The sequence below is a fragment of the Rattus norvegicus genome, chromosome 2 (genome assembly GCF_036323735.1).
Source record: "Rattus norvegicus strain BN/NHsdMcwi chromosome 2, GRCr8, whole genome shotgun sequence".
NCBI lineage: Eukaryota > Metazoa > Chordata > Mammalia > Rodentia > Muridae > Rattus > Rattus norvegicus.
The window spans coordinates 133,166,373-133,190,019 of NC_086020.1; the positions used below are offsets into that span (position 1 = coordinate 133,166,373).

The following is a 23,647-nucleotide window of genomic DNA, read 5'->3' on the forward strand; positions in this document are numbered from 1 at the left end:
GTGTGTGTTAGGGTGTGTGTGTGTTTAAAACACCTGCAGATCACATCACTCGCAGTATATTTAGAGCTTTAAACTTATTTACATTAGAGGAGGGCCTCCAGTATAGGTCTCTCTCTCTCTCCCTCTCTCTCTCTCTCTCTCTCTCTCTCTCTCTCTCTCTCTCTCTCCCCCTCTCCCTCCCTCCCTCCCACTCTGCCACAAGGTCTCTTTTTATCATTACTGGACAATATTTCAGGATTATATTACCATAATGTTTCCATTAATTACTGTCTCCAACTGCCATCTGCTTTCAGATAGAAGCTTTGGTCTAGAGATGCTTTTAAGTCAATATCTAGTTTTGATTGTTTCTTAAAGTAAGTTTTGATGACCCAAATTCATGTCACAAAGCCAGCATCTTAATAGCTTTAGACAGCGGACTATCATTTCAAGTCATTTTGTATAATCTAAAAACCATGACCCACCTCTGATTTTAATATGCATGATGATTAATTTTGATTGTTAATGAAATTTTATTGAGAACTTTGTACTGTATTGGACTCAAGGCAAAACTCTGAGGTGTTAATCAACGTCATTAGCTTCTGGCCATACTTTGGTAACTGAGGTAGGAAAACTAATACTATAATACAGGGGTGTAGAGGTAGAGACTAAAAAATGCCAATTTCCAAAGCCTATGGAGAACCATGAACAAGGCACACTGGAGTGTAAGCAGTAACCCATTTTAATAACATTTTTATAATAGCAAGCAATGTAATATACAGCATAAAATAAGTGTAAAATTTGAAAATATTTGTAACTAATATGTTGAAACATAAAACTGAATTAATAACTTGTAATAATTTCCTCAGCTGTGATAAAGAGGGAGGAAGAAGGGAACATTAAAATTGAATGACTTTAGACATTCTTAAGTCATCCTCTACCATTTATATTTGGTAGTTGTTCTGTTTTGTCATGCTAAATGTAACACAAAATGTCATAGTTAGACAAGTATTCTCAGATTATAGGTTTCCCTCACCTCAGATAAGAATAATATTTTGGTATAGTTTCTTCTTTTAATTAATTTATTTATTTTATTAGATATATTTCTTTGCTTATATTTCAAATGATATTCCCTTTCCCAGTCTCCTGTCCGTAAGCCCACATCCCCCTCCCACTCCCCATTGAGAGGGTTTTTGGTTGGTTCAGTACAGTCCTTGCCACAGAACAGAACCTCAGGTTCCTGCAAATGATTGTTCCTATATCCCTGTGTCCAGAGGCGCCGTGCAGTTTCCTCTGGGATCAGGGATAGGGGCGAGGTCTGCACAAGTGGCAGTCTGTCCTGCAGTCTCAGGATGTCTGCACTTCTGGGTGTTCAGCTCTCTTCCCCATGGAATTTGTGTCTTGGTATATTTTCTAACACTATACAAAGAATTACTTGAGTTAACAATGTATGTGAATATAAGTGTTACTACCTCTTAATCAGGTGTGTTTTAATCTCTTTATCATTCTTCACATAGGTTTTGTAGCAGATCCTGTCCAATTTAATATTTATACCAATGCTACGAACTTGGCAAGGTTGTCTCTCATAGGATATTAAACATATATTACAAGGATAATAAAGATAATTTACAGTGGTGCAGGGTTTAATATTGCAGAATGTTTAATGGATTTTAAGTCAAATCATTATTTCTAAATGACCTTATCAAAAATAATAATTTCATATACAAAAACTCCTCTGTGACTTAAGGACCATGGGAAGAAAAATGGGAATTAAACAGAAAATATTATTGGATTCTCTAAATAAAGAGAGGGTCATACATTCCTGTATTATAGAAATGCATGTAAATATATGATTATAGATATAATATATATTTAGGTATATATATTTGTATGTCTATAGAAGCATATCTTTAAGTATAATTTAACTAAAGTACTATTTCAAAGCTTTGCCCATATAGGAACATTTTTTTCTTTCTTTTTTTCTGAGCTGGGGACCTAACCCAGGGCCTTGCGATTGTTAAGCAAGTGCTCTACCACTGAGCTAAATCCCCAACCCCATATTAGAATATTATTGTGTGTCTCAATGCTCCTCTGATATTTACAGATTTATGAAAATAGGGAATGATATCATACTTCCATGCATTTGATGACTAAATAAATCTTTTCATACCTGTAGGACCTTCCTTTTTCAGAGCAGCATATGAAATATTGAAATTTTCATCATTATCACAGGATTTCCCATTGATTCCAACTATGAATTCTTCAATAATAGGTGATTTGTCGGCAAACTTTATGGAATCTGTAGAGGTCTTTAATCCATCAGACCTTTTGTCAATGTGTTTACCATATGTTGGATAATTTCCAAATATTAGCAGATAGTTGTCAATCATAATTTGTATAATAGACATCTGTAATATCATGAGGCAAAAACAAGATTGTCATTTCACATGGGTTACAAAAGAGAAATTAAAGTGAGGTCCAAAAATATGAGAAAAATAACAGTTACCACAAACAGATAGGTACCGATAAAATGAAGTGTCTGAAATAGACTCTAAGTCTTGATTATGAAAAATGTTAAAATATCAAATAGATCGCAAGGAATTGAGAACAAAATTTGAAAAGTGATATGCTGACAAAAACTGTGAATGAATCAATTTAATTACTGATGTTTGTTGAATTTCTTTGCGGGCATTGTTTTGCTGTGATGGTTTGAATGGGATGCCATTCTAGTTCCAGGCATGGCAATCCAAACTTCGTGACAAATTTCTGCTGCTATAAGTCCTTGGCCCTCCTTGTGAAAGTATGTCACTGCTTAGAGTTTGGAGTCACAAAATATAGGTGCCTATTTTCAATGTCTCTGCTTCATGTTTGCTTCCAAAGTTAAGAGCCAGGACTTACTTCTCATTTTGTTGTCCTTCCTTTCCGAAGCCATGCTCCTCTGTGATGCCAGTAAAGGACTATAATCCCTCTGTATTTCTAAGTCCCAAATAAACACTTACTTGAAATAGTTTCCCTGTTCATGATGTTTTCCTTTTTATTGTTTTTTATTTAATTACATTTCATACATTATCCCCCTATTTTCCCCTCCACAAACTCTGTATCTCTATCCCTCTCTCTATGACTGTGCTCCCTCACTTGTCCACCCACTCCTGCATCAACACCCAAGCATTTCTGTACCCTGGGTGATCAAGGACTAAGGGGCTCCCCTCCCAGGGATGCCCAATAAGGCAAACTTCTGCTACATATCCAGCTTGAACATGGGGTTCCCCCACGTTCAGGCTTTAGTTGGTGTTTTATCTCCTGATATTTTATCGAGGCAATAGAGAGGTGACTGAGAGAAGAAGTTGGTGAGAAGAGGGAATCTTAATTGAGAAAATTCCTCCATCAGATTGACCTGTTGTATAGGGAAGTCTAAAATATATTGTCCTGATTAACCTTGGAATTCATAGGGCCCAGATCTCCAGGATGGTATCACCCCTGAGCTATTAATCAGAAAAATAAAGATATGAGGTCCAAGGCAAGAGGCAGAACTCCTCAGCTTCTATTTCCGTTCTTGCCTCTAGTTTCCTGCACTGCTTCATTTTGGGCCCTGATATTTCTCTGAAGTTAACTGGTAACTGCAAGTCTATCACACAGAGTAACCTGTCTTGCATCATTTGTTGTTATCAGTGTTTGGTCACAGCAGAAGTAGAAAATTATGACCCTTCTAAATTGAGTAACACTGATAAGTTGCTTTTCTTCTGAGATGATGGCTTAGGTTAAGTCAACCCTACACATGCCATATGTTTCTTCCCAACATGCACCTAAGTTTATGTTTGAACTGTGCTGCACAGGATAGGAAAGAAATGATTCTTCGAAAAATCACAGTCACATGATTGTCTTATTTTGTATGCAGATTGTACCAAATAGTTTTACTTCATTGTTTTCATACTTGATCATGCAAAAGAATATATTTGAAAAGAATTGTCCATAAAGGAAGAATCATTAATAGCCATTATGAGTGAAAAAAATGTATTTATTGCTTCACTTGGACCTAACATGCAATTTGATATAGGCTTGGATTTTAGGTTTCCAGTAACTTGGTAATTAGAAAGTAACTTAAAAAGGTATGTTTCTAGTCTAAGCCAAGTAGATTCCTGATGAGAAGCCTATTCAACCTGTCACTTACGCTATCCTCCTCCATCTGGTGTAATATCACTATATATTCTTTCCTCTGGACCTAATTCCTGGAAACTAATAGTTAAAATAAACGATGCTTTCTTTCTTACTTTTTACCTGTTTATTGCCTTTTACCCTGTTCAACATATAGGACTATTATATTGATTCTCTGTAAATTTCTCAGTGTGGTACCAAGTAACCCTCATTTCATTTTTCAGTCCTTAATTATATCCTTTGCTAAAGTCCCCCATACTCAAATTTCAAAAATTAAAATTAAATAATGTTTTAAATTAAAAGTAAAAATCAAACTAAAATTTAAATGCGTTTTAAAATAATTCATTGTTTGAGGTATTTATTGGCGCATAAGTTTTAATACATTATACTCTTTTGTCCAAACAGCTTTACTTGAACTGTACATTGAAATAAGTCACTGGTCTGCTTCAAATCCTCTGGATTTTTCTACATCCTCAATACTGGAACTCCCCAGACATTCCTCTCCTTCTATATCGTAGTATCTTTTTGTTTCTTTAATCATTGTGCTGCTTCAGCTTTGAATCTGCAGGATCACCCCTTTTTCAGCTCTAGTTGCAGGATCTAGATCCCCTTCACACATGTAGCAGATGCAAAGCTTGATCTCAGATACGTTATCTGACTATTGGTGTGGGCACTGGCACTGAGTCTGTTGTCTAGCAATGGATTGCTTTCTTGTAGCTGGGCTGCTTTGTCAGGCTTCACAGGGAGGAGATGCACTTATTCATGTTGTGAGTTTATGTATGAGAGTGAGTTGGTGTGCATGGAAGATATATGCTACTGAGATAAAGGAGAATGGAGGAAAGAAGTCATTGTGAGGATGGAAAGTAGAGGAAGGGAATGCAATCAGAATATAGAGTAAATAATTAGTAGAAAATATTAATGTATGTGGGGTTATAATAAAACTAATAGCTTCATTAAACCTGAGGAACACAAAGTTGTACTTAAAATAGGTTAGTTATAAAATAATGGAAAGTATACAAAATAACATACACCAATTCTTCACACACACGTATATATATGTGTATATATATATATATTTATGTGTACATGTATATGCATATGTGTATATATGTACATAACTAATGTATATATATGAAATGTTCTTTCATATGACCAGCAATTCACTTTATGTGAATATTTAATAATATGATTGTCTCACCAATATGAAACACAACTATTATATACTCCAAAAATAGGGCTAGACTGAAAAAAAAGTCAAAACATAGGTAATTATGATTTTTTAAACTTCACTCTAGTCTTCTTTGACTACCATTATACGTGAAACTTATTGTTGGCCACAATCAATATCTATGAAATAATGAAATAAAGAAAAAGAAAGAAATAAGAAAGAAAGAACAAAGAAAATGAAATTATCCACTTACTTTGAACTACATCTCCCTTCCCAAATCTTCCTGATATAGATCAATACATATTCCACTCCAGTCTAGAAGAATGCAGTCCTAGGTTTTCCTTTTACAGAAATAAGCTTTCCGAAGTGTTCCTAAATCTTGCTTCACAATGAGTATTTTGTTTCCAAAGGCAAAAAATCAGATCCCCTTACCTTTCTTGAGATATCCTGCAAAAACGGTGAGTTCCTTGTAGTCTCATCCCTTAGCAGGTAAGGAGCTATGCGGAGAGCTAATCTGTCACTGTCTAAATTATTCATGGATGAATCTTTTATTATTGCTAATACAGAAATGAGATGGTATAGTAGTGTAAGGTTTTCTGGTGGGATCTTTACTAAAAGACTAAACAAAGAAAGAATTTTATGTTAGACCATCTGAAATGAAATGTTATTTATATAACACACTACAGAAGAAAAAGTAGATGTTATGCAGATCAATTCATAGTATAATCAGAATTCAAAAGAGTAAAGAATATATAGCTAGAGTATTATTTTAATATTTTCTGAAATTACTTTTCTGCGTGAAATCACTGGAAAATATTTTAAAATTGATTTTGAATATCTGTATACTAGATGTATGACTGCGACCTACAGTAACAAGAGGAAGGTGTTAGGATCACTTGTATTAGAGTGAATGAAGATTGTTGCAAACAATGTGTATTCTATGTATGAAAACATCCAGTGTTACTAAATGCCAAGCCATCTTTCCAGCCACCATGGAGACACACTTAATATCTAATGTACTATGAATCCATGTAACAGTCTTGTGACACTCTAGAAAATGAGAAGAAGAAATAACACTAGTGACAAGACACAATGCAGTTATAAAAGATTCTACTACAGGCAAGGCAGAGATGCAGTGTAACTGGTTAGCAAGTAGAGCTCAAAGTTCCTGTTACAAACTATATCATTCTATGGAGAATCACACAGGAAAATGATTCCAAGAAGTCAAGGCTATCCCTGACCTAGGGGAGCTTTAGTTCCCTGGGAACTATAAGTATAGCTATACTTCCCTGGGGAGTTATAGTTCAGAAAGAAGAATTCAGTAATAGTTTCATGTTCTAATCAATGACATATATTTAACATGTGAAATATTCACAAAATTATGGTAATAAAACTAGGATACAAATAGCCTACAGGTAGTCTACACACAGAGTTCTATTAATTTGCCTTACACAGGGATTAAATCAATACTCTAGATTGACCTTCACATATGTGTTACATAAGCTGACTTCTAAACCATGACAGTTATAAACAAGGACGACTCTGGGAGGGATTACAGACATGGTTCAACCCTCTAGTTTGTGAAATGAAAATGTTTAAAAGCTGGCAATACAAGTCTGAACTAAGGTATCCTCTTGTCCTGGGAGATCATTCCAGCTAATAATCCTGTAATCACAAGCCTATGTACCTTACAAAAGCACTGCTTCTATATTGGTGCAGTTCCCCACACGCTTACTCTATCATTACCTTTGGATGGCAATAACTTTTTCAATCACAGTTCCTTCATCTAGGACGCTAAACCAATTTTCATATAAATCAGATGTCAGCAAGCTTCCATCAATGCTTCTAATAAAGTTCTTTTTTAATGAAAATAAAAACAAAAAAAGTAATGGTCAATGTAGATTGTTGAAAGTACTTGATAAACATTTTTGTTTAAGACTAAAAGTTAGGTCCAGTGATTCTCAACTTGTGTGTCATAAATCCATTTGGGGGTTCACATATTATAAATACTCCATATTAGATATTATATCCATTTTTCAATATATTTCATATCATTAGAAATGTTTTAATTATAAAACGAGCATCAAAATGGTGTGGCGGCTAAGAATCACCAAACCATGAGGAAATATGTTAGTGTTACAGTATTAGGATGGCTTAGAATCATTGGTTGTGACTGGACTTCCATAAAAGTTTCCCAATCTGTCATCTGGACAGAATCTTGGCTCAAACCTGGAACCTATATGCAGCATTTTGTGTTTTCTTACCTAAGACTAGAATCAAAAAACAGAATCCTAGTTGCTGCAGCAATGGAATAAACCTAGTCTATGTTCATTTTTGCTTTCCTGGCTTATCGTCAACACCACTACTTGCAATCATAGATCTACACTTCACTTCCCCATTCCAAAGGTCTGTCTGCCTTGAATAGGTCCTGCTCCTATGTGGAACTTCCGATCAGGAGCCTATCATACCCGCCCTCTGAGAAGCTCCTCCCAGCAGCTGACAGCAGTAGGATGGGAAGAGCCACATCCAATATTTGAATCTGATGGATCAATATGGACTTGTGTGAAAGGAATGCAGGAAGGATTGCATGCTATGACGGAGATAGGAACTCAGTACGAAGAGCTACAGAATCAAGTAACCAGGAACGCTGGGAGCTATCAAAGCCTGAACTACCGACCAAAAACCCTACACGAGTTACAGCATGAACTATGGCAAATTTATAGCAAATGTAAAGCTTAGTCTCTATGTGGATTTCCCCAACATGTTGAAAAGAGGATATCCATAAGCTGTTGACTGTGAAAACCCTTCCCCAACTGGCCTCAGGGAGAGAAGTTGTGCTAACCCTGAAGAGAGTTGATGTACCAGAAAGGGAAGATAACACAGGGGCCCCAACCTGCTTGGAGAAAGATAGAAACTCTGCAGGGGAGAAGTGGTGTGGGGCAGAATACAAGATAGACAATGAATAAATAAATTAGTATAAAATATAATAAAATGATAGCAACTATTAAATCAAAACAAAACAAAACCAAAGTCCTCTTCTTGGAAATAGGAAACTATCAAAAAATGGCAGCATGAGAAGTTACCTCATCCTGATTGTATAGTTGGTGAGTCTGTACTTTTAGCTCTCAGAGAGTAAAGCTGTAAAATACACACACACCTCTGCTAGTGGTCAAGTTTCTTATTTTTGTTCCATGTGAGAAGGTGACAGTTTCATATCTTTTTCTTAAAATTTGGAAATATTCAACTATTTGAATTAAGATGGAGACTTTAGCTCGTTTGAAGAACGGAAAGTAACTTTGTTCATGATAGAGCACAATGAGGTTTGTGTTGTACTAAGAAAAAGAAGTAATGAAAATGGAAGAATTCCAGGTATTCTTGTACCTGTAAATTGCTTTGAATACACATTGCAACCTTCAGTCACTGATCATAACTTTCTGCCCATGATGTGGTCCCAGGTTTCTGGCAATGAGAACTATACACACTTGGCAAGTTCAGGGCAAAGGAGGGATCAATAGGTACCTTTGCCTAATGTTATTAAGCATAGTTAATCCCAGAGCATTATCTTTTCTCTTGATGTATGGTCCATAGCTCCACTATCTTCTGAGAGGCAAACTCAGATCATTGCCCAAACAAAAATAAAATAATGTTAATGGTTCTAGAGTCACTGGAACTCACTGGCAAGTTAAGACTGGTAGACAAGTTAAAAGTAGGTTAGGCTAACTCTTGACTATTTGACATGGAGTCAGAATCGCAGTATCTGGCAAAGGTGAATGTGCTGGTTTATTTTTGATTGAGAAGGAAAACAACTTCATGTATCTACTGGTCATGGGGTAATATGCAAATTCTATATCCTTTTGTGCATCAGTGATTGACTAGTTATTTTTAACTGTTATTATGTTAGGATATTTTTGGTATTACTTAAGACATGTATTTTGTTCACCTATTACTTCAAAAGGAATGGTCAGAGTTGAAATCAGTGGGAACTTTTGCAATGCCACACTAAATCCCTTCTGACCTATACGGAAGTTAACCTCCAAGAGAAGCTGTTTACTAGTGTCTTTGTGCTGAATCTTTGCGTTTGTCAGACTTTTACCTACCAGGACCCTTATCAAGATGTCATGTGTCCATAGTTCCAGGAACCAGTCATCATCATGCAATCTCAAGGACAGAAAGCACATATGCATCGTAGAGGGATGCTTAATGCTGTTGATGGCAAACCTTCCTTACCATTAAAACGGATGCTATAATTATCACACTTTCTTGATTCCAATTTATGTATTGTTCACTGTCAATCTTATTCCTCAAGGACCAGTGTGAATTTTCAGGTATAATCTTGAAAATGTCATCTGAGTCTTGCCCTTTTTCGGCAATTATGGACATCATATCCTGTGTAGGATAAGGATAAACTTGCATTATTAGAGATGAACACATCTGAAGCACAAATAAGTCTTGTATTATAAACCTGAGCAAAGGAAAGTTGGATGCAGAGAACTATAACAGAGAGGAATGAAGAGGACATTATACTTTTTTCTGTTTTAACTTCCAAATATCTTTTCTTCCCTAATCATTTGTTTCCACAATTTGAAAAATCATGGGTTTTTTTTTTTTTGTTTTGGACTTCTGTTCCACAAAACATTTTTGTGAATGGTCCTCAATTGCTCTTTGTTTCCCTCTATGATAACTTTCTCAGGCTTGCCATTCAAAGTCAATATTGGGATATTTCCATTATAGAGATCAAACAGCTATTTTACTTCCTGTCTTTCCTGACCTCTATTTGAATCCTTACTCTTGTGTTTTTAATAAAGATTTTCTTCAGTACATTTCTGAGACTTTCATTTCCTTTTTGTCAGTTCTTATTTTCAACTATGTCTAAAGATACTGTCACATACACTAACCCAAACATACTTAAATCGTCCTTCAATAATTTTATTCTATAAAAATGAATACCATTCAAGATTTACTTCATTTTCAATTAATTTTATGATTACAAATATGTTTACCAGAAAATTGTGCTCTAGAGTTCCTAAGAAATAGACAGTAATGTTCATGTTTCTTATCAGATAAATTTTATCACAAACATCATAAATTACTAGTACAGCTATAGTGCTAAAATAGATGCTGGAAAGTAAAGATATATTTCCAGAGAACATTAATACCTCATTGAAAATAGATTAAGCCATATTAGGTGGCATTTAAATGTAGTCCACTAGGTTCAAAGATGTTAATACATATCACGTAATGTGTGTATATCTAATTCATTGATAATGTAAAGTAAAAATCTATAGATATTTTTAATTTAAAAGATTGAGTAATCTCAGAGGCTATGATATTATGGGAGACTCCAGAGAAATATGGAGTCTTAAAGAAGCTGGAAGACGTTACATTTGGGCAAGCAGTGGGACACTTCCATAAACCCATTTCCTCCCACAACCTGAAGGTTGTGGTTCTTTGATACCATCTGTGCAAATCATGGGAAGACTATTTCCTTTTTTCTTACAATTACATAATTCAAAATACAGTGAAACATATCTATTTTAACATGATCTTACACTCATGGATAGGTTATCTAAACCTTCAACAGTTTGATTGAATAACTTTCTCAGAACAATGTTATTTGTTTGATGTAGAAACCCAAAATGATACTCACAAATATTAGACCAGACACCTTTTCGTCTTCAAAAATACTCCTAAGAGTTTTTCCAAACAAGCATTTCTTTGTTGTTTGTGGTGGATTTATGGAAGGTCCTGGTGGGCTGGCATATACACTACTGCCTTGTTGTTTCTCTGAATCTAAGAAAGAAGGGAAATCATTGTTGTAACTGAACTCACTGAGTCCTAGCACACCGTTTTCATTGTATAGCCTCCAAATCAGAAAGAGATACCTGTTAACGTACTAGAAGCATAGACAACATCAAGTAGTCACATAATAATTGAATACTAACAAAAAAGAGAAAAATAAAAACTATGAAGGAAAAATGCTAAGTCACATATAAAGCTGACCGCATTAGACTAACACCTGAATTTCAATGGATAATCTAACATTTAGGTGGACTGGATCAATGTTCAACATGTTGTCACAGAATACAGATTCTAGCCTACACTTTATTACTGAGCAAATGTATCATTCATAACAACAAAAGAGGAAAAACATTACATAGTTTAAATATCAGTAATCCTTTTCTCTTCAATGATCTTGGTCTACAAATGGGAAATAGCAGAGTGAAGATAAGGCATACACCCAAGAGGACAGAAATGATAAATAACCGTGTAGTCATTCATTAAACAAGGGGAAAATATATGGCAACAACAAAATAACAAAGACCCATAAATACTGCTAATTTATAACACTAAGCATTAACCGTCTCCAAACAATAATATACAGACTATCAGTTTGGAAAAGAAAACAGGTTCTATTTTTCTCCTGCACCCAAAAATTACACTTGTTTTAGATAAAATTGCATACACTTGTTCAGGAGAAAATTGCCTATATTTCTTTGTATAGTATGAGGTCCCATTTAGTTTTTCATGTTCATTGGTGTTGTCCTTTTTCATTTAATGTTTTCAAAGTCATGTGATGAGGCTTTGTGGGTGTGGTGATGGAACATAACAGAAGACTGGGAGGAAAGTGTGTAAAAAAAATCAGTTCCATAACATTTTTACTCCTAATAAAGTAAAGAGTGTTACAGTTTTACCAGTCTTTAAAGGGATGGTGTTATAGGACAGTCTAGTTTTTACTATATAAATCTTACTGATTCATGAGCATGGGGAAATATTTCCATTTTGATATCACTTCAATTCGTAATATTTTTGTAGTGTTTTTTTTGAGTTGCTTCTTTTTTCTTTTATTTTTTCTTTTTTGCTTTTATTTCAAATCATAAAAGTCTGTTACTTAATGGTTAGAGTTTCCCCCAAGTAACATAATACTTTTGAAATTTACTGTGTATGATGGCATTCCATTAATTTCACTTTCAGCAAATTTGTGTCTTTTATAAAGAGTACTCACTTTGTGTGATAATTTTGTATGTTGACAGTTTCTGAAATAGTTTAAAGAAATAAGAGTATTCATATGGAATATTTAGACTCACTTATGTTTACTATCACATAATCTTCAAAAGGAGATACTTTGTCTTCTGCAATTCTAATGTGTGTCCCTTCCTCCTCCTTCAATTTTAAGATTTTCCCACTATATTACAAATGAGTCCATTGAGTATGACCAAACATGAGCACAGCAAGCCATTAATTCCAAAATAGTTCATAAGTATCTTGATGATGGACAGCACAAACTGTAAGGAAGGTCTACGTGATAGAATGATCATCAACACTGCATAATTAAGGCAGTCACTATTAAATGTTTTTAACTTAGTATAGAAAGCATTCTCTTTTTACTTGAAATTTCAACTTTTTTTTTGGTTCTTTTTTTTCCGGAGCTGGGGACCGAACCCAGGGCCTTGTGCTTCCTAGGCAAGCGCTCTACCACTGAGCTAAATCCCCAAACCCCTGAAATTTCAACTTTTAACATTGCACAGTATAGCCAATAAAGGCTAATTTCAGATGTGGAAAGAAGAAAAATACATAGCCAAAAATGAAGGTATTGTATATTTATATTTCATTTATTTTATATTATACTAGGAAAATGAATTTATCTTGTCAGAGAAGAGTGAAATTGGGTGACTTGGACAAGTCAAAGGACCTGTACAGAAAATTCTAGAGAGAAATAAGAAGGCATAAAATGTTGTATGAAGATGTATAAATAATAAGTTTTTGTCTGAGAAAACAAATGAAAGACACAGAACTATGTTCAATTATGTGGTAATGAAAATACATTTAAGTCTAGTCAAAGAACAGTTGTTTACAACTGACCTGTTAGTATCACGTATGCCACCTATACTAATATCTTTCCATATTGGTTATTGTCATACTTTATTGAGGTTAAAGATGGGTACAGCTATCATTACTTCCCTAACATCTCAACCTGCCTACTATTTTATCTACCTTTGAAACTTGACTTAAATCTAAAATCTTCTAAGACATACCCAGCTTCAATCAGTTGACTGCTGAGACATCTTGAAGAATTTTGGCAAAAGGCTCTCAAGCTCCCACCTTGACAGGAATCCAAGTGCTACCTAAAGCATCCATATTTTGTGGAAAGTCATATCAAATATTTTAACAATTGGAAGAATTTCTCTCAACAGGATTGAAATAATGGGTGGTGCTAGAAATCTTGCCAGATTTATGGAGCTAGACTAGCCATAAACTTTAAAACTTATTACATTATTTTACTATATCAGCCAAGTTCCGTAAAGCATTCTAAATATTAGTCTTATATCCACAAGTAAGTGGAGCCACTGTTCTTCACCAGAGTAGCCTCTTTGTACATAAAATAATAACATTCTGGAAAACAAACCTGGATACAGTGAAGAGATAAGTGCACTGTGGAAAAGGCAGCATCAGTGAATACATGTACTTTATCGCTAAATTCTATATGGCTCAGGGAAGATTGTGGGAGAGGCGTTACAAAAACTGTAGGAGACAGCATACTGGAAAGTCTGTTTTGATGTTGCCTCTCACAAAAATAATGGCAAAACCACAATGATAGCAATAACAATGCAGATAGTAAAGCTATGGTCAAATTTCATATGTCACATTTCATAGGTCAAATTTCATATAGGCAGCTAATGATGACTGACAGAATATTAAATTTAATAGCAATAATCTGAATATAGATTGCCTAATACACACTCTACTTCTTGGAAGCCATATTAAGAAACAAGAAAATGGATTCAAGTAGTATTCATACTTTCACAGATAAAAATATATAAATACACACGTAAAAAGATATTGACATGAGTTTGAGAGTGTAGTGAATGTGATGAAATGAAATAAGAAAAGTCAGACTACAGTACTATAATTCAATTTGAAATAAAATTTTAAAATAATAATAAAAACTTTTGGATTTATACCTACAGTAGTTCAGAGGGAACAAGAAACAGTAATTATGGAAATTACCATTTACTTTAAGGATTTTTCTAATATTTCCATATGTCAAATTTGCATTAGGGACACTTTTGAGATAGACAAACCATGAACAAAGACTATTTCATGTTAAGATCTCAGGATATGAAGAGAGATAAAACAAGTATTCTGTATACTTCTGTGCATTTCTGAGTGCATGTAATACATGCAGCTTTGTGGGTTTGTGTGTGTGTGTGTGTGTGTTTGTGTTTAAAACACGTGCAGATCACATCATTCGCAGTATATTTAGAGCTTTAAACTTATTTACATTAGAGGAGAGCATCCAGTATTGCGCTCTCCCCCCCCCCTCTCTCTCTCTCTCTCTCTCTCTCTCTCTGCCACAAGGTCTGTTTTTATCATTACTGAACAATATGTAAGGAATATATGTCCAAAAAGCTTCTGTTCATTACTGTCTCCAACTGCCATCTGCTTTCAGATAGAAGCTTTGGTCTAGAGATGCTTATACATCAATACCTAGTTCTGTTTGTTTCTTAAAGTAAGTTTTGATGACCTAAATTCATGTCACAAAGCCAGCATCTTAATAGCTTTAGACACTGGACTATCATTTCAAGTAATTTTGTATAGTCTAAAAACCATGACCCACCTCTGATTTTAATATGCATGATGCTTAATTTTGATTGTTAATGAAATTTTATTGAGAACTTTGTACTGTATGGGAATCGAGGCAAAACTCTGAGGGACTATTCAATGTCATTAGCTTCTGGCTATAATTTAGGAACTGAGGTGGGAAAACTAGTACTGTAACTTGGCTGTAGAGGTAGAGACTGAAAAATGCCAATTTCCAAAGACTATGGAGAACCATGAGCAAGGCACATTGGAGTGTAAGCAGGACCCATTTTAATAACATTTTTTATAATAGCAAACAATGTGTATTTACAGCATAAAATAAGTAAAATGATTGAAAACTGTTTGTAACTAATACTGTGTAAAATAAAACTGAAGTAATAACTTGTAATAATTTCCTCAGCTATGATAAAGTGGGAGTAAGAAGGGAATACTAAAATAGAATGACTTTAGACATTGTTAAGTCACGCTCTACTACTTATGTGGGGCAGTTATTCTGTTTCGTCATGCTAAATGAAACATAATTTCATAGTTAGAGAAACATTCTTAGATGATCGATTCACCTCACCTCAGATTAGAATAATATTTCAGTATATTTTCTTTTTTAATTAATGTATTTATTTATTTTGTTAGATATATTTCTTTACTTACAATTCAAATGGTATTACCTTTCCCGGTTTCCTGTCCATGAGCCCCCCATCTACTCCCCTCCCCGATTAGAATGTTTGCTTGATTCAGAACAGTCGTGGACACAGAAGAAAACCGCAGGTACTGGCAACTAATTGCTCCTATATTCCTGTGTCCAGAGGCACTATGCAGTTTCCTCTTGGACCAGGGATGTGGGCAGAGGTCTGCAGAAGTGGCAGTCTGTCCTGAGGTATCCGGATGACTGCACTTCTGGGTGTTCAACTCTCTTCCCCATGGAATTTTGGTCTTTGTATATTTTCTCAGCATTATGCAAAGAATTGGCTGAGTTGACAATGTATTTCAATATAATAGTTACTACCTGTTAATCAGGAGAGTTTTAACCTCTTTATCATTCTTCACATAGGTTTTGTAGCAGATCCTGTCCAATTTAATATTTATACTAATGCTAAGCACTTGGCAAGGTTGTCTCTCATAGGAAATTAAATAAATATTAGTAGATATTTACTAGGATAACAAAGTTTCTTGACATTGGTGCAGAGTTTAATATTGCAGAATGTTAAATGGACTTTAAGTCAAATCGTTATTTCTAAATGATCATATTAAAAATAAAAATTTCATATGCAAAAACTCCTCTGTTACTTAAGGACCATGGGAAGGAAAAGGCAAATAAGCAGAAAATATCGTTGGATCCTCTAAATAGTTTGCCAAACATGCCTTTTTGTATTGAGATGTATATAAATATATGTTTATATATGTATATATGTGAACATTTATGTACATATACATATTTGTCTGTCTATAGAAGCACATATTTAAGTATAATTTAATTAAAGTCCTGTTTAAAAGCTTTACCCATATTCAAATATTATTGTTTCTCAATGCTACTCTGATATTTACAAATTTATGAAAACATGGGATGATATCATCCTTCCATACATTTGATGACTAAATAAATTTTTTCATACCTGTAGAACCTCCCTTTTTCAGAGGAGCATGTGAAATATTTAATTTTTCATCATTCCAGGATTTCTCATTGTGTCCACCTATGGCTTCTTTCATAATAGGTGATTTCTCTGCAGACTTTATAGAATGTGTAGAGGTTTTTAGTCCATCTACTCTTTTGTCAGTTTTTTTTAAATACGTTTTATCATTTCCAAATATTAGCAGATAGTTGTCAATCATGACTTGTATAAGCAACGTCTGTAATACGACAAGGCAAAAACAAGAGATTCATTTCACATAGGTTACAAAATAGACATTTAAATTAAAATCCATAAATATGAGAAAAATAACAGTTGCCACAAAGAGATAGGAACCCATGAAATATAGTGTCTGAAATGACAACTTTAAGGTCTTTAAATTTATCAAAAGTTGTTAAAATATTATATAGATTGCAAGGAATAGAAGAACATTTCAGAAATGATATGCTGACAAAAACTGTGAATGAATCAAATTAATGACTGATGTTTGTTGACTTTTGGGGGAGTGGTTTTGTGATGTTTTGTATGAGGTGTTATTCTACTTCCAGGCATGGTAATATCCTCTTTGTGACAAAATTTCTGCTGGTCTAAGTCCTTGTCCCTCCTGGTGAAAGAATGCCACTTCACAAAACACAAATTACGGGCGCCTATTTTCAAAGTACATTTCCTGCTACGCATTTGCTTCTGAAGAAGAGAGCTATCAGGACTTACTTCCCATTTTGTTGTCCTTCCTTTCTGCAGCCATGCTCCTCTGTAATGCCAGTAGAGGACTATACTCCCTCTGTATTTCTAAGTCCCAAATATACACTTACTTCAATAAGTTTCTTTGGTCATGTTGCTTTATTTTTTATTGTTTATTTAATTCATTACATTTCATGCATTAGACTCCTTCCTATTTTCCCCTCCTCAAACTCTGTATCTCCTCCCCCTGCCTCCATGACTGTGCTCCCTCACTCACCCACCCACTCCTGCCTCAACACCCAAGCTTTTCCGTAACATGGGTCTTCAAGATTCCACAGGACTAAGGGGCTCCCCTCCCAGGGATGCCCAACAAGACAATCTTCTGCTACATATCCAGCTGGTGTCATGGGTTCCTCCATGTGCACTTTTATTTGGTGTTTTAGCTCCTGGTATTTTATCAAGGCAATACAAGGGAGACTGAGAGAAGAAGTTGAGGAGAAGAGAGAATCTGAATTGAGAAAATGTGTCCATCTGATTGACTTATTGTGTAAGGAAGTTTAAATTATATTGTCCTGATTAACCTTGGATTTCATGGGGCCCAGATATCCAGGATGGTGCCACCCTTGAGCTATTAGCCAGAAAAATAAAGATGTGATGTACAAGGCAGTAGGCAGAACTCCTTCTCAGCTTCTACTTCAGTTCTTGCCTCCAGGTTCCTACCCTGCTTCATTTTGGGCCCTGACATTTCCCAGTAGTTAACTGGTAACTGCAAGTCTATCCCAGAGTGTAACCTGTCTTGCATAATTTGTTTTCATCAGTGTTTCATCACAGCAATAATAGAAAATTATGACACTTCATAAATTGAGTAACAATGATGAGTTACTTTTCTTCTGAGATGATGGCTTAGGTTAAGTCAATTCTACTCATCACATATGTTTCTTCCCAACATGCACCTAAGTTTATGTTTGAGCTGTCCTGCACAGGATAGGAAAGAAATGATTCTTAGGAATATCACAGTCAAACGATTGTCTTATTTTATATGTAGATTGGACTGAATAGTTTTACTTCATTGTTTTCATACTAGACCATGCAAAGGAATATATTCAAAAAGAATTACCAATAAAGGAAGAATCATTGATAGCTATTAAGAGTGAAAAATGTATTTATTGCTTCACTTGGAGCTAACATGCAATTTGATACAGGCTTGCATTTTAGGTTTCCAGTAGCTTGGTAATAGAAAGTAACTTAAAAACGTATGATTTTAGTACAAGCCAAGTAGATCCCTGGATGAGAAGCCTATTCAAGCTGTCCCTTAGAATATCGTCCTCCGTCTTATGGAACATCACTATGTCTTTCTTCCTGTTGACCTAATCCCTGGAAACTACTAGTTAAAATATACCTTGCTTTCTTTCATTTTTTTACCTATATGGTCTTTTACCCTATTCAAAGTCTATGTCCTTTATTGATTCTCTGTAAATTTATCAATGTGCTTTCAAGTAACTCTCATTTCATTTTTCAGTCCTTCATTATATCATTTGCTAAAGTCCCCCATACCCATACCCTAAATTCCAAAATTTAAAATTAAATAACTTTTTAAGTTAAAAGTAAATATCAAACTAAAATTAAAAAGCATTTTTAAAAATGTAGTATGGGAGGTATTGGCCCATAAGCTTTTGTTCAAACAGCTTTACTTGAAATGTACATTGAAATAAGTCACTGGTCTGGTTCAAGCCCTCTGGGTTTTTCTACATCCCCAATACTGGAACTTCCCAGACATGCCTCTCCTTTTATATCCTCGTATCTTGTTGTTTCCTTTAATAATTGTGATCCTTCAGGACTGAATCTGCAGAACCACCCTTTCATAAACTCCAGTTGCAGGATCTAGGTCCCTACACATACGTAGCAGATGTACAGCTAGACCTCAGGTAGGTTGCCTAACTGTTGGTGTGGGCACTGGCTCTGACTCTGTTTTTTAGCATGGATTTTCTTCTTATAGCTGGGCTGCCATGCTTGGCTTTAGAGGGAGGAGATGCACTTATTCCCATTCTGAATTGAAGTATGAGAGTGAGTTGGTGTCCATAAAAGTTGTATCCTACTGAGATAAGGAAGAATGAAAGAAGGAAAGTGTTGTGAAGATGGGACATGGAGGAAGGGAATGTAATCAAAATATTGAGTAAATAATTAGTGAAAAATATTACTTTCTATGAGTTTACAATAAAATTACTAACTACATTAAACCTGAGAAACACAAAACTTTACCTAAAATAGGATAGTTCTAAAATAATGAAACATATACAACATGTACATCAATTCTTCATACATATATATATATATATATATATATATATGTATACAAATATACATATGTACACTTAAATGTATAAATATATATTTATATAAAATGTGCTTTCATATGACCATCAATTCACTTAATATGAATATTTTATAATATAATAGTCTCATTAATATTCAACACAATTATTATATACTCCACAAATAGTGCTACAGTGGAAAAAAGCAATCAAAACCTAGGTAAACAGGGTTTTTTTAAACTTCTCTATAGTCTTCTTTGACTACCATTATACGTGAAACCTAGTATTGTCAACAATCAATATCTCAAAGGAAAGAAAGAACAAAAAAATGAAATTATTCACATATATTAAAGTAAGTTAACAATCTATTTTCCCAAATCTTCCTGATATAGATAATACATATTCCACTCCAGTCTAGAAGAATGCAGTCCTAGGTGTTCTTTTTACAGAAATGATCTTTCCGAAGTTCCTAAACCTTGCTTAACACTGAGTATTTTGTTTCCAAAGGCAAAAAATCAGATCCCCTTACCTTTCTTGAGATGTCCTGCAAAAACGGTGAGTTCCTTGTAGTCTCATCCCTTAGCAGATAAGGAGCTATGCGGAGAGCTAATTTGTCACTGTCTAAATTATTCATGGATGAATCTTTTATTATTGCTAATACAGAAATGAGATGGTTTAGTAGTATAAGGTTTTCTGTTGGAATCTTTAGTAAAAGGCTAAACAAAGAAAAAGAATTTTATGTTAGATCATCTGAAATGTCATGTTACTTACAAAACTAACTACAGAAAAAGAAGTTAGATATTTTGTAGACAAACTCATAGTATAATCAGAATCCAAAAGAAAAAAAGAATATATAGCTAGAGTACTAGATTTAAATATTTTCTGAAATCATTTTTCTGCATGAAATCATTGGAAAATATTTTAAAACTAAGTTTGGATATCTGTGTACTAGATGTAAGACTACTACCTACAGAAACAAAAGGAAGGTGTTAGGATCAGTAGTAGGAGTGCAGGCCGACAGGAGCCGGATGTAGATCGCTCCTGAGAGACACAGCCAGAATACAGCAAACACAGAGGCGAATGCCAGCAGCAAACCACTGAACTGTGAATAGGACCCCCGTTGAAGGAATCAGAGAAAGAACTGGAAGAGCTTGAAGGGGCTCGAGACCCCATATGTACAACAATGCCAAGCAACCAGAGCTTCCAGGGACTAAGCCACTACCTAAAGACTATACATGGACTGACCCTGGACTCTGACCCCATAGGTAGCAATGAATAGCCTAGTAAGAGCACCAGTGGAAGGTGCTGCCTTGGTCCTGCCAAGACTGAACCCCCAGTGAACTAGGTTGTTGGGGGGAGGGCGGTAATGGGGGGAGGATGGGGAGGGGAACACCCATACAAAAGGGAAGGGGGAGGGGTTAGGGGGATGTTGGCCTGGAACCCGGGAAAAGGAATAACAATCGAAATGTAAATGAGAAATACTCAAGTTAATAAAGATAAAAAAAAAGAAACAATGAGAAAAAAAAGATAGAGTGAATGAAGATTGTAGCAAACCATGTGTATTCTGTGTATGAGAACATCCAATGTTACTAAATGCCAAACTATCTTTCCAGCCACCATGGAGACACACTTAATATCTAATGTATTATGAATCCATGTAACACTCTAGAAAATAAGGAGAAGAAATAACACTAGTGACACTACACAATGCAGTTATGAAAGCTTCTGCGTCAGACAAGGCAGAGATGCAGTGTAACTGATTAGCAAGTGGAGCTCAAAGCTCCTGTTACAAACAATATCATTCTATGGAGAAACAGACAAGAAAATGATTCAAAGAAGTCAAAGCTATACCTGACCTAGACTTCTCTAGGGAGTTATAGTTGAGAAAGAAGAATTCAATAATAACTTCATGCTCTAATCAATGACATATATTTAATATGTGAAATATTCACATAATCGTGGTAATAATACTAAGATACAAATAACTGAGAGGCATTATGCACACATAGTTTTATTAATTTGTCTCTTACATGAACTAAACCAATAGTCTAAGTTGACCTGCACACAATGTGTTACATAGGCTGTCTTCTAAACCATGACATTTATAAATAAGGAGGACTCTGGGAGGGAGAACAGACATGGTTCAACCCTCTAATTTGTGAAATGAACATGTTGATAAAGTGGCAATACAAATCTGAGCTAAGGTATCCTCTTGGCCTGGGAGATCATTCCAGCTAATAATCCTGTAATCACAAGCCTATGTACCTTACAAAAGCACTGCTTCTATTTTGGTGCAGTTCCCCACGTGCTTCCTCTATCATTACCTTTGGATGGCAATAACTTTTTCAATCACAGTTCCTTCATCTAGGACGCTAAGCCAATTTTCATATAAATCAGATGTCAGCAAGCTTCCATCAATGCTTCTAATAAAGTCCTTTTTTAATGAAAATAAAACCAAAAAAGGTAAAGGTCAATGTACATTGTTGAAAGTACTTGATAAACATTTTTGTTTAAGACTGACAGTTAGGTCCAGTGATTCGCAACTTGTGTGTCATAATACTTTTGGGGGTTCACATATTATATATACTCCATATTAGATATTATATCCATTTTTCAATATAGTTCATATCATTAGAAAAATTTTAATTATGAAAAGAGCAGCAAAATGGTGTGGTGGCTAAGAATCACCAAACCATAAGGAAATATATAGTGTTACAGTATTAGGGTAGCTTAGAAACAGTGGTTGTGACTGGACTTCCACAAAATTTTCCCAAACTGTCATCTGGCCAGAAACTTGGCTCAAACATGGAACCTATATGAAGGATCTTGTGTTTTCTTACCGAATACTAGAATAAAATCTAAACATCCTAGTTGCTGTAGCAATGAAATAAACATACTCTATGTTCAATTTGGCTCTCCTGGTTCTCATCATACCACTCTTGCAATCATAGATGTAAACTCTACTTCAAAGCCCAAAGGTGTCTGCCTTGAAGAAAGTCAACTCCTTTGTGGAACGAGTCAGGAGCCTATCTTAACTGCCCTCTGAAAAGCTCCATCAAGATGCTTCTCTGAAATAGGATGTAAAGAGCCACTGCCAATCTGTGAATCTCATGGATCAATCATGGATTTGTGTGAAAGAAATGGAGGAAGGATTCCAAACAATGAAGGAGATAGGATCTCTACCCTAAGAGATAGGGAGTCAAATGACCGTGAACCCTGGGAGCTATCAAACACTGAAATACCCACCAAAAACACTGCAGGAACTGCACCATGACCAACAGCTAATTTATAGCAAATGTAAAGCTTGGTCTCCTTGTGGATCCCCCAACGTGTGGAGGAGAAGCTATCCATAAGCTGATGACTGTGAAAATCCTTCCCCAACTGGTCACAGGGAGAGAAGTTGTGCTCACCCTGAAGAGAGTTATGTACCAGGAAGGGAAGTTAACACAGGGGCCCCAACCTGCTTGGAGAAAGATAGAAACTCTGCAAGGGAGAAGTGGTGTGGGGCAGAATACAAGATAGACAATGAACAAATAAATTAGTATAAAATATAATAAAATGATAGCAACTATTAAATCAAAACAAAACAAAACCAAAGTCCTCTTCTTGGAAATAGGAAACTATCAAACAATGGCAGCATCAGAAGTTACCTCATCCTGATTGTATAGTTGGTGAGTCTGTACTTTTAGCTCTCAGAGAGTAAAGCTGTAAAATACACACACACCTCTGCTAGTGGTCAAGTTTCTTATTTTTGTTCCATGTGAGAAGGTCACAGTTTCATATCTTTTTCTTAAAGTTTGGAAATATTCAACTATTTGAATTAAGATGGAGACTTTAGCTCGTTTGAAGAACGGAAAGTAACTTTGTTAATGATATAGCACAATGAGGTTTGTGTTGTACTAAGAAAAAGAAGTAATGAAAATGGAAGAATTCCAGGTATTCTTGTACCTGTAAATTGCTTTGAATACACACTGCAAACTTCAGTCACTGACTTTAACTTTCTCCCCATGATGTGGTCCCAGGTTTCTGGCAATGAGAACTAGACACACTTGGCAAGTTCAGGGCAAAGGAGGGATCAATAGGTACCTTTGCCTAATGTTATTAAGCATAGTTAATCCCAGAGCATTATCATT

The 23,647-nt window shown here is 35.1% G+C and overlaps 2 protein-coding genes across 13 annotated transcripts in view; one reads left to right on the forward strand and one right to left on the reverse strand.

Annotated features, from left to right (window-relative positions):
• The window catches only part of Tgap1l12 (GTPase activating protein testicular GAP1 like 12), a 697,215-nt gene that overhangs the window by 281,783 nt on the left and 391,785 nt on the right, over nucleotides 1–23,647 (forward strand). The window lies entirely within an intron of this gene.
• Tgap1l8 (GTPase activating protein testicular GAP1 like 8) overlaps nucleotides 1–23,647 on the reverse strand; it is a 62,811-nt gene that overhangs the window by 13,223 nt on the left and 25,941 nt on the right. For 8 of the 9 annotated variants that reach the window (XM_039103646.2, XM_039103644.2, XM_039103647.2 and 5 more), the window contains 8 exons: nucleotides 21,839–21,948; nucleotides 20,044–20,230; nucleotides 16,507–16,741; nucleotides 10,944–11,086; nucleotides 9,524–9,682; nucleotides 7,043–7,152; nucleotides 5,729–5,915; nucleotides 2,147–2,384 (listed from right to left, as the gene is read on the reverse strand). In XM_039103646.2, coding sequence (XP_038959574.1) covers nucleotides 2,147–2,384; nucleotides 5,729–5,915; nucleotides 7,043–7,152; nucleotides 9,524–9,682; nucleotides 10,944–11,086; nucleotides 16,507–16,741; nucleotides 20,044–20,230; nucleotides 21,839–21,948 — 1,369 coding nt within the window. The remainder of the gene's footprint in view (nucleotides 1–2,146; nucleotides 2,385–5,728; nucleotides 5,916–7,042; nucleotides 7,153–9,523; nucleotides 9,683–10,943; nucleotides 11,087–16,506; nucleotides 16,742–20,043; nucleotides 20,231–21,838; nucleotides 21,949–23,647) is intronic. The other variant, XM_039103650.2, reaches the window with a different exon arrangement.